The sequence below is a fragment of the Ammospiza caudacuta genome, chromosome 10, assembly GCF_027887145.1.
Source record: "Ammospiza caudacuta isolate bAmmCau1 chromosome 10, bAmmCau1.pri, whole genome shotgun sequence".
Taxonomy (NCBI): domain Eukaryota; kingdom Metazoa; phylum Chordata; class Aves; order Passeriformes; family Passerellidae; genus Ammospiza; species Ammospiza caudacuta.
Window position 1 is genome coordinate 24560444 of NC_080602.1, and position 12082 is coordinate 24572525.

The 12082-nt window shown below is 45.1% G+C and overlaps 1 protein-coding gene across 1 annotated transcript in view; it reads right to left on the reverse strand.

Annotated features, from left to right (window-relative positions):
- Positions 1-1955: 1955 nt before the first annotated feature.
- IGF1R (insulin like growth factor 1 receptor) overlaps positions 1956-12082 on the reverse strand; it is a 165632-nt gene continuing 155505 nt past the window's right edge. The window contains exons 20-21 of the mRNA XM_058811014.1: positions 11073-11207; positions 1956-5804 (exon numbers count right to left, since the gene is read on the reverse strand). Coding sequence (XP_058666997.1) covers positions 5438-5804; positions 11073-11207 — 502 coding nt within the window. The 3' untranslated portion in view covers positions 1956-5437. The remainder of the gene's footprint in view (positions 5805-11072; positions 11208-12082) is intronic.

Sequence of the window (12082 nt, forward strand, 5' to 3'; positions counted from 1 at the left end):
CCCTCCTGTCTACTTGAGTTCTGTATCTTCAGCACCCCTGGCCACTTGTGTTGTTTCTACACGTCATTCTTCAATCCTTGTCTGCACATCTACTCATGGGTTAAGTTGCAATATCTGGCTTTATCACTGGTTAGTAGGGAGTGGATCCCTTGCACCTTCCTCCACTGTTGTTCAGCCCAGTGATTGAATACACGGTTGACAAACAAAATAAGAATAACAGGAAACAAGTGTTACTTGTACTAATGGAATGAAAAGGGTTTAAATATATATATATATATCTATATTATAGATATACATATGCAGATATATATATATGTATATATAGATATATATGTATGGAGTTACACCAACAATAGGAGTGTTGTTCAGTTAGACTTGGATTGAACCCAACAGCCCTCAGCAGTTCCCAGAGGGCCTGACAGCATCCCCCTCTGGTCACCAGTCATCCTGGGCAAACTGGGCTTCGTTTCCTTTGTTTTAGGAGACCAAGAGGAGCATCAGTGCACCTGGAACCACACAGCACTTGGCACCACCTGGGAGGAGCAGGGGCATCACACAGGGCGGCTCCACACCTTGCGCCGTGCTCGGCTGCTGCCTCTGGTTTATTGTTCCTCCAAGGAGCACCTGATTTAGTGCCACGGCTGTGTCTGCACAGCAATTGTGCTCCCTGCAAGCACACCAGCTCCTCTGCCAGGGCACTCTGCAGTGCCACTCAGGAGGGACCCATGGCTGAGCCCTGCAGTCCCTGCTCCCCTCGGCGACGCCAGCTCCTGTCCCACCGCATCGGGACATCCCGGTGCCATTCCTCAAATGCTGCTTTTCAGGGCTGGGTGGGCTTTTGTGTTTAATTTATAAACAAACTGGATTACTTTAACTTTATTCAAACATAGCTGAAGTTCTAAATAAATTTTCCATACCAGACAAGCCAGTGGTCTCAGGGAAGAACAACATTACAAACCATATTATGACTCTATCAAGCCAACATTAATTCTCAGTTGTTCACATGCATAAACAACTCGATTTACTGTCCAAAGGAAGTCTGCATGAAAAACCCATGTGAATAAAGCTATTCAAAATGCACAAAACACAACAAAAAAAGCTATGGAAACAAACAGAACAAAAAAGGAATTAAGCTTGAATTGCAAACACAATGCAATGGTATCATGAAGGTGGTTTGGTCCAGGAGAGCTGACCGCCATCACACACAGACACGAGGCCTCGTGGCTGTCTTCTACTGAAGTGCTTTTTGAAATGCTTCTTGTGATGCTACGTCATTAGTGTTTCTTCCTAATGCATTGTAAAACCACCTACGTACAATTCTACAAACCAGAAACTCGGACAGTTTTAACAAAACCCTCCTAGCCAGCTGAAAGATCTGAGGATCTCCAGTTGTGGTAATCAATATGTGCAAGGGAGGGGAACAGCCACTGCACCCAAAGGTCACTTGAACATCAAACATGGAAAACCAAACGAGTAATAGTGAAAACTTCCAATTTTGCTGGTTTCTCAGGACTAGGGAGAAACGCTCCCTCCAAAGACAAACTGTAGTAGTTAACCACAGCACTGTGTATCCAAGAGGTTGGGTACAACTCCAAGTAGCCAAGCACCACATTACTCAGATACCACAACCAACACCTGCATGAACAGCTGCCAGAGCTGGAAAAAAGGAAACATTACACAGCAAGCTGATGGCAAGCTCATGTTAGTCCTGTGTGCTTGTAAACCAGTTACACGCTGTCAGAGGGCAGTTAAAATTTGATGGCTGGTCCATCAGAATCCACAGTTATAGTGCGTATAAACAGGGGAAGAAAAGGGAACTGACTTTTTACTGGCACATTAAAAGAAATCAATTCAATGTTAGTTTTTAAAAAAAAAAAAAAAAAAAAAATCAGTGCTCTCATCAAACAGAAGCAGCAAAGACCAAAGCTGTAAATTTGATGTAGCAGCCAGCGACAGGTTTTGGTCAAGAAAGCAATGCCATCCCATAGGAGCCAATTTATTTTTGGGTTCTGATTCAGCCAAATCAAATCAAATATCTTTTTGATGCTTGTGACATCTGAGCAAGAACTGGCAGGAATGACTTAGTCCATTCTACAGGACAAACAGAAAGAACATTCCCTTTAGTATTTCTTCTGGACCTTGAAACATTGTAAACATTTGATTTCTGTAACAGATTTCAGGAAATACTCACAATTTGAAGCTCCCATATCAGGTCAGCTGCATTTCCACTCCTCCAAACACGCAGTGTTTTGCTGCTGACCCAAGGGCTGCTGTGACAGCACATTAAAAAGCCTCTGTGTTTCCTTAAAGAATGGTCACCCTAATCACACAGCTCTTGGATTTCTCCTCACAACAACAGATTTTAAGAAATTGGAGAAACCCCTTGGAATTGAGGCAAATATTCTGAGGTGACCCTCTGTGACAGGCAGTGACTGTTCCCCTCCAGAACCTAGAGCATGTGGTATATGGAGTGAGAGGTTACCAGTATCAACGGCATTTATTGGCTGCTGAGAAATGTGAGATGTATTTTTTTTATATACACACATATAAAAAAATAAGAGTGAGGTAGATAAATGTTTGAAAAAAAAAAAAATCAAAAAACTGTCCCCCTGTCATACTCTAAAACCCTTATCTCAGTATTTAAATTCATTATGGGGCATCTCTACAGTGATTTAAACTGATATCACAAAAATAAATAAAAAAATCCTACATAGAATACCTTCTTAATTAACTTTTTTGTCTTTTTCATTTTCAAAAAGGAAAAAAATAACTATGGGACAGAGGCAAGAGAAGATAATGGGACCTAAACTACACAAGCAAAAAGCACTACAAACTTTTAAAAATCTCCAGTCAAAACTAGCAATCGGTATAATTTTTCTCATTGTTCTTACTCAAAACACTTGAACATTTCCATCCCAGAACCACCTCTTCCTGCCATCGTTTGGTTGGATCAGTGCTAAACAAAGGCCTAGACTGGAACTAAGGTAAGATGAGCAACTGCTGCAACTCCTCGGGTGTCGACTTCCCGACGGCCCCTCCTTCCCCTCTCACCAAGGCTTCTGCAACTGAACAAACAAGATCGCTCGTCTTCTTTTGTTCTGAGGTTTGGTCTGTGATTTAAGCCACAAGCTTGGACTTGTACAGGTTTCCATAGCTGCCAACACTTCACTGTTTGCCAGCCCAGCCGCCGGCCCCAGCTCTGAGCTTCCCACCAGCCCCACGGGAAGGGCACAGGGGCTGCCCTTTGCCTGGGGGTGGTTTTCTTCACCAGGGCTGGGAAAAGCAGCCCAGGTGCCCTCCAGGAGGGCTTCCCCATCAGGAAGGTGAAGAGCTGGGGTTGGCTGGAGCCAGGTGATCGATGGCCACCTTAGGAATGCCTGGCATCGCCAGCTGCACCTGGCACAGCTCTCGTTCACAGGGTGGAAGGGTTAAAAGAATCTTTTTAAGGATCAGTGTCCCAAAAGCCTGGTGTCTGCTGTTGTACCCAACTAATAATTTAAAAAGAATACATGTGTGTGTGTGTGTGTGTCTGTGTGGGGACGGGCGGGTGGATGTGTGAACAAGCAGGGAGGGCAGGAGGGGTAGGACCCTTGTACAACAATGAATATAAACACTGAACAAGGATGTACTAAATAGTTAACCTTTTGTTTCTGACCTGAGTTTGTATCACGCCTTGCACTGTAAGAGACTCGTGTGCTGTCTGGGCAGAGGTTAGTGGGAAGGAAGGAAAACTGGGGCTTAAAAACACCACACCCCAGCACTGCCAGAGTGTTCCTGTGCAGGGTGTCCCTTCTTTCTCCTCGTTCCCCTCCAAAGCCCCGTAGCCCACACAGCCAAGATGTTGTAAAACAACTAATGGGAAGGAAAATAAAATTTAAAAAAAAATGAAAAAAAAAAAAAGGAGGAAATGTATTTATAAAAAGGCATTAAACAGTTCATGGCAAATCATATGAAAGGTTATCAGTTACTGGGAAGGAGGAAGTAAAAGTTACACACTATAGTACAAAGCATAAGAAAATTTGTTGAAGTGGAAGGGAAGGAGGGCAGACCTGAAGGTTTTCATAGATTAAATCCACAAAGATAAAGAACAAAAAAAATAGCAGCTTTTTTCTGTACAGACATATAGATGAGTATCTGAACCGTAAGAAAGTTATAAAAGTGACACAAAAGACAATGTGTATGCAAATGATCCATGGTCTAACATAGAACTGCAAGACCCTTCGAGAAGTCTTAATAATAAAGAGTAAAGGTCAACAAAGCATCGTATACTTGAATCCGGTTACTGCTTTTTTTTGTCTTCTCCAATTTATGTTCCTAGGTGTTTTTTCCTTGCAAGCCTGGGAAGGAAGGCAGGCTGCAACGATGGAGATCTCGGCCGCTCATTCTCAGCTTTTTCATAACTCATTTTTGGCGGGCGGTTGACTTTTTTGTACGAAATGCACGCGTGTTTGTTTAGCTCACCACTGCCAGTTTTGTCCAGAATTCACTGGGATGGGGACAGGGGTGGAGGGAGGGCTGGTTCTTTACCCCATCCCTTTTATCTTCTCCATCACAAGAAAAGAAAAAAAAAATCACATTTTGTCCAGTTTTGAAAGAAGATCTAGACAATTTGACTTTTTTTAGTTTTTTTTTTTTTTAAATACCAGTGCATGACTGAATAGAACATATTGGTCAGGATCTGTTTTGAACAGAGCAGTTGATTACTGTGCTCCTTCCATGACTACAAAAAAACACAAAAGAAAGCAAAAAAACAAACGAAAACAAAAAACAAAGAGTTCATTTTTTTGGCAAAATTTGGCAGCGTTGAAAATGGTAACAGCCTTGGACGAATGATGGCCCTTTTTTATTCTTTTACATGTTCCTAAAAAGATTAAAGAGCAACATTAAAAATCCAGTCTTTTTTAGTTTAGGGTTTTTTTGTGTGTGTTTTTTTTTGTTTGTTTGTGGTTTTTTGTTTGTGTTTTTTTTTATAAAGACCTACAGTGTTAGGCAGGTGCTTGCAGGGGTACTGGGAACCACCTGGCCTGCAATATCTTTGATCTGATAAAAGTGCTGTACGGTTGAACTTGCACGCAGATATGTTTCCCATTATGAAGCAAAGAGACAGAAAGAAAGAGAAAGAAGAGAGAGAAGAGAGGAGAGAGAGACATCAGATCTCAAGTTTTCTGTTGCTATTAAGTGTTAACATTTAAGAGTTTTAAAAGGCCAACTGTGTGCCCCACGACTGGAGTCCTTGACTGAAACAAACATCTGCTTGCATATTGAAAAAAAAAAAAAGAAAAAGACGGTAACTTGTTTACTGAAAAAGGGTTCTCCCAAGTGCAGCTATGGCAGTTCTGAAGATCCACTGAGGTACAGTAGGCTTTTGAATATATTGTGATTTTCTTTCTTTCTTCCCCCGATGCCTGTGTTTGTGTGTGTTTCGCTCCCGCGAGGATCAGCAGGCCGAGGACTGAGGCAGCGGCAGCGCGCGCTCGTTCTTGCGGCCGCCGTTCATGTGCGCGTACGGCTGCCGCTCCTCGAAGCTGGCGCGCAGCACCACCACGCCGGGGCCGTTCTCGGCCTTGTGTCCTGAGTGCTTGTCACTGGGCTGCAGGGTGGAGGAGGGGTCTAAAGGAATGCTCTCCATGTTCTCAGTCTCCAGGTCAAGCTCCTCTGTGTCCGGAGGCTTGTTCTCTTCACTGTAGAAGAAGGAGACCTCTTTGAAGGCTGGGTCCAGCTCATCTTTGATGCTACCGATGATTTCCAGGAAGGAGGGTCTCATTTTGGGGTTGTACTGCCAGCACATGCGCATCAGTTCGAACCTGGGCAGGGAACACACAGGAGAGACATTTACTGAGGGCTTCAGAGCCATGACTGGGTCAGTTTTAGAGAATCATTCCACCCCCAGGGAAGGCAAAGTGACAGAACTTCCACAGGCCAAGATCCCCAGGGTTGTGGGCTCAACACCCATAACTGGTCATTTGCTTAAGAGTTGGAACTGATGATCCTGGTGGGTCCCCTGCAGCTCACAACATGCTGTCAATCTGTGTCACATTTCCACCTTCCTCTCATCACCCATTTACTCCCACACCTCCTACCTCACCTCTCCTGCTCTTCCCACACCTTGTGTCTCATGGGTACCTGATATCCAACACCACTGCATACTTTTATTCTGACTTGGTATTTCTCTTTTTCCTCTAAATTACTCTGTGCTTACTCAGCCATAAGCTACATGATTCCACCTCTCGGAGTATCTTTTTCAAACAACTCATCCCACCCCATCAATACTGACTTGGAAAAAAATTAAAATAGGAAATACACACAAGGTAAAGCACCGCCTTTTTCCCCTGAAAGAAGAAAATTACATTAAAATTAACTGTAATCCCCAGTGGACATTTGCCAATCTCAAAGACATTCTCTAATCTTTTTATTTTAAAATTAGGTTGTTTTCATTTACGGCCAGGGATGCATTAATATTTTACAGAGTGTGAGATCATCTGTTTAAGCACATCCATGATTAGATCTGTACAATGTCCCATGCTGGCAAAACAAAACCACAAAATGAAACTGTAATACAGACATAATGAAAACAGCATTTTCATGACACAGCAAAATTGGATATTCCCAGGAGATCGCCCTGAGCTTTAAACATAACACAAGAAAGGATTTCACCGTCTGTGAAGGTGGAATAGGGATGTCTTCTGTTAACACAGCACAGTAATAGGACAAATTTAAATAAGAAAAGGAAGATTAGCATTAATTCTTCCAGCCAACCCTCTGTGTACACAGTGCTCAGAGGAACACGCTGTGTGAGGAAGTCACTGCTGGCCAAAACTACTACTCTGTGCTAGAGTAAGAATGGATCTAAAAATAAAATAAAGCCAAGAAAGATCTCTCAGTTAAGGTAATGCACATCTCTGACTCACCTGCCAGCACTGGGACCTGCAGCCCCAGTCAGACCCCCTTGGCTTGCTGGGGTTTATTTCCCACCTCTGCCAGCCTTCCCTTAAGCCAGGTCACCTGAACTTTTAGCTTCAATTCTAGAGAACAACAACACCATATTTCCAACTTCCACAGATTTTCAGAGTGCAAACAAGCAATTCTATTTGATCTTTTCATTAGCTCTCACTGCCTTGTGCCCTCAGTTGACCTGATCTGTGCATCAGTGTGGAAAAATTTTATTTTAAAACTAAATAGACAAAAACAAAAAAACAAATTCACTCTCTTTTTGTATAGGAAGTAAGTTCATCCCGGAGTAATGTCCCTGCTCTAGAACAACCCTTCCAACAGGACTGACACTGAGTTGGAGAAGCCTGGGCTCTGCAGCCCATGGTGGGTCTGGATAGAGTTCAGGAGCCCCGGCCTGAAACAAAACCCCAGCCCAGAAACTCGGGAAATTGGGAAATACTGTTGCACCTCCACTGTGCTCTCAGCTGACGTGAAGCAGCAGAGAGGGCAAGTGGCTGTGTTTGGGCTGCAAACACTGCTGAGTGCTCCAACCAAACCCAAAGCAATCTTCACTGAAGTGCATCTAAAGTGCCCAACATCCCTGCCAGACTCCACTGGCAGCGCTCCGCGAGAGCAAACGTCAGCCACCTGAGAATGGCCTTGTGACACCCAACTGGAGCTGGCAAAACCAGCCTGTGCTGGGAGAGCTCCCCGGGTACTCAATGCTGCATTGTAACCGCACGTAGACACGCAAACACTGCCCAGCTCCTGCTTGTTTTTGAGTCTGAAAAGCCTTTCAGAGCAAAAGCCGAGCCAGACTATAAAACTGCACCGTACCCTCACCCACAAGGGTGAGGAAAGCTTGAGACATAAATATATAAAATCCATTTCTGTTACTTCATTGCTGTTTCCCTTCCAGCTGACTGCTGTGTCCCTGAATAGAAGCTTGGCTGGAGCCAGGAACTCTGGATATTCGCTGGCGCTGCGCCCCGAGGCCTAAGGGCAATGCTAAGGAGATACCACAAGCAGCGGAGTAATGCATGTGACATCAGCACAAACAAGGACATGTGATGTTTCTTTTAAGCCATTCCAGATTTAAAAACCCTACAGAGTTCCCATAAAAGGATTTTTTTTCCTTTTTAACTCTGTGTGTTCGCAGGCCTTGTTTACATTATCTCAAACAAAATAAAAACCTTTCCAATAGACAATGGAGGAATTTACAGGCTGTTAATACAACCTGAGCAGATTTATAAAGTACGTTCCTGACTGGTGGCAAGTGAGCTCCAGGGAGCTGGAGGCACCACCATGGGATAGGGGAATAGCCAGCATCCCTCTGTGCATCTTTTGCTCAAGGAAATGAGCAGAAACTGAGCTCTGTTTTACACAGAGACAATAACAGAAAAAAAACAAAAACAGAAAATGGAAAGTTCCTATAGAAGCTGCATTCCATTTGTGCTTTGCAATACACTTGATTTGGTGGGGAACAGCAAAAGGACCTCTCCTCCCCTGCTGGTGCCTGTGCTGCCAGTGCCTCTGCAGAGCAGACCCCGGGTTCTGAGCAGGAACAAAGGGAAATCAGCACTGCGTAAATAGTCTACAATGCATGTGGGGGAAGCAATCCTGCTTCAAAAACAGAGTGGAATTCCAGCCTCCACAACTTTTAAAAGCCCCATGGGAACACACTGTCTGAGAGCTTCAGCTGTACCACAGCTCGGTGCCACGCAGCCGTCACCTGATGAGCAGCGCCATAACAATGGGAGGACATAAAAACATCACTGAGTGCACAGGAAGAGGAGAAAAAACAGCAAAGCTTCTCCTGGCACTGTCTTACTGAACCATCTGTCTTATTGCATGGTTCTGTCTGCAGAGCCACGCGAGCTATGCCAAGAGGGTGTAGCATAAACACAACTGAGGCTTGTTTCACCCTGTGCAACAGTAAAGAGCCTCCAGAAATACCCTCCCCTTTGTGCTTTGCCCTTTTCACAGGGATTCACCACCTCCAGCCACAGGACAACCCCCTGTAAAATCCCCCTTTGCCCAAGCATCCTTTGCCCTGCTCAGCCATGCTGTAGAACAGAACCCACCCAGCTCCACCTAAAAGCCACTGACCCACTGTGCCAGGCTCAGGAGAGCACAGGCACTGGCAAGGATCCATATGCAATTTCAGGGCTCTTAGACACTGATAAAAACACTCTCCTGCCCATGTCCTCATCTTCCTGCAGGTTCCCAGCTGAGGAGGAGGTTATGGGCCCTGGAGAGGAACCAGAGCAGGTCTGGTCCTGCCAGCAGTGTGTAGGGCAGCGGGGAGGTCACTGAGGGTGGCACAGCATTGTCACAGCTTCCTGGGCAGGGAAAGAACTGAAAACATGCAAAGAATAAAGCACCACAGGAACATAAGACATTTTTTGATTGCCAAGTGCATGTGCAGGGAACAAAGGTGAAGGTTACTCCTGGAGCTCTCTACTGTTATTCCTACAAATGCCTACTTGAATTTCAGCAGATTTGGGTGTCTGTACTAAAACAAAGACAAAACAAGCTGAAAGGGAGCAAAAGCAAGTCACAATAAGGTCATACTTTTTTTTCTCCCCTTTTTACATTTGGGATAAAGCCAAGATGTTTTATACTTAACTTTATCGCTAAAAAAAAAGGCAAACAAAAAAATTCACCAAAGTGGCTGTGCCTTAGGTCTGAGTTCAGCTCATTCCTTTTTCTGACAGAGCAAAGCAGCACAATTCAAAGGCAGATTTTTTTTATTCAGCACCTCTTGTCAGGCTGAACCAGCCTGTGAGCAGCTTCTCCATGAGGAGCAGCACAAGAAAGGCCTTTGCACACCAGTGCAAAGATTTGCTCTGCCAGACTTTAACCAAGCTCTCCCAGCTCAAAAGCAGGACCTTGAAAGGGGATTCATGCAGCAGCAACAGCCCCGGAGCAGAGGAGTTTCCCTGAGGAGGGGGAGGAAGGAGAGCTGGGTGGGCTGCAGCAGAGAGAACTTCTGGGCTGACTCCCTCCCACCCTGCTCATACCACACACACCCAGCTTAACAGGGAACTCCTGATGCTGGATCTCTCCCCACTGAGGCTGCTCTCACTGCAGAGGTGCTTTCTCCTGTGAACCCACCACATCCCTGCCCTTCCCAGCTGTGCCCACCCCATTACACAGCTCTGTGTGTTAAACAATGTCCAGTCCATCCAACTGCCAGGAATTCTCCTCAGAATCTCGAAAGGGAAGGAATGTGAAACCAAGGAATCACATGGCAGCTACACCTCCCCCTGCATATACCACCCACCCCCCTCAAACAACAAAACAACACTGCCTGTCATCTGAAACCACAGCCAGGCTCCAGCCAAAAAAGCTATTTTCCTAAGAATCCCAAGCAGCTGAGGCCCTTAAGTGATTGTATCCCTTCTGGGGGCCTCCAACAAATTTCAATAAGTGCAAGACGCAGTATTTCCTTCCCAAAAGTCAGTTTGGGAAGTATATCAAAACAATAAAGTCTGAACAACTGAAACTGCTGTACACAAAGGCCAGCAGAAGTATTTCAGCAATGTAAAGCTAAAAACTGAAGCTGCTGCACTACACACCCTCTGCTGCTGTGAGGCTTTGGGTTGATCCTGGGGCAGGGAGAGGTTTTTCTGTGGAAAACCTCACCCTGTGCTTGCAGGGAAGGAAACTGTTAGAAGGGGGGATTGGTTTATCTCAATGGGACAAGTGCTGTGGCTGAAACAGCAAATTCAATCCAGCCTCAGATACACTGATTTGTCTGTATGCTGTACTGAAAAGTTGAATTCCAGTGTTTACACACATTTCAGCTTGTCCCTTGCTCTCTTCTCTCTTTATGCTCAATTTTAAGCAGAAGAGAGATGATTTAGGCACAGATCCTCCTGATGTAGCAAATGTCACTATATAGTGACATTTTTATTAAGCCTCATTTTATTCAGTAACACAAAGCCTGGATTTTGTTTGCCTATTAGAGGAGATAGCCCAAGGTGAGATTCTGGCCACAAGCAAAGTTGTTTTCTGGAATGTCTCACCACCATAAAACACTGGATTGACAGAGACCGAGCAGCCCCTCCTGTGGTAGCTGGCAAGGGCAGACCCTGCAGGAGGCACAGGCTGTGCCTGCAGGGCAGTGTGGCACTTACAGCATGTCAGGACAATTGTCTGGCTTTTCCAGCAGCCCCCCTTCCATGACGAAGCGCAGCACCTGCTCGTTGGTCATGCCCTGGTACGGCTGCTCCGCCAGCGTCGCGATCTCCCACAGCACCACTCCGAAGGACCTGCAGGAACAGCACAGCTTCAGCCTCCCAGACAGCTTCACAAGGTGTAATTCTTACAGGATGCTGAGTGCTGGGTGCCCATGGGTGTTTTCTTTTACCAAAGAATTCCAGTTGCTCAAAAAACACGAGCCTGTGGTGACAGCCACAACCCCTCCCTCCAGAGACTGCTGACTTCAAACACCTCCACTCCAGTGAGAAAAGGGCTCAGGTGGGAAAAACTCAGCTACCCCTTGTGACATGCATGTAACTGTGTTCTTCAAACACAGCTTCCAGCTCCTTCCAGATAACTACAAAGGACAGCAGAAGTGAAAAAAAAGCAGTTTGTCTAATAATAGGAATTGATTACTGGCAAAGGAAGATAAGCATAGTTATGTAATTGGGTAGTTTGGACGTAAGTATTGACACTTTCTAAAAATATCTCCATTTAAAATTAGATTATTGAGCAGACACAGCTCAAATTGTCTGCGCTGCACTGAAGAGTCATCTACTTTTAGAGCTGCTGGGCAAAGAAGGAAAATCTCAATGCTGTCTGTGTGGTAAAATGCTGAGTCAAGCTGAGTGAAAAAGACACGGTTCCACTGGGGGGGAGTCATGAAAACAGGAGTCCAGTGCCATTAGCTGGTTATGGCCCTGTGTTTTATCTTTCAGATATCCCTGGGATCTAAACTGGTTTGCATCTGGAGCCAGAAGCCACAAACTGCCCTGCAATTGTTTTCCTTTCAGGGGAGGGAGGGACAGGGGGTCAACTCAACATTTGGGCGCCTTTGAAGCTTCTTTGATCACTGCAGGGATAACAAGGACAAGTCCTGCACACCTACTCGTCAGATTATCCTAACAAATAAACTCAGATTGCTCCTTCCAGGCAACTACCAGCC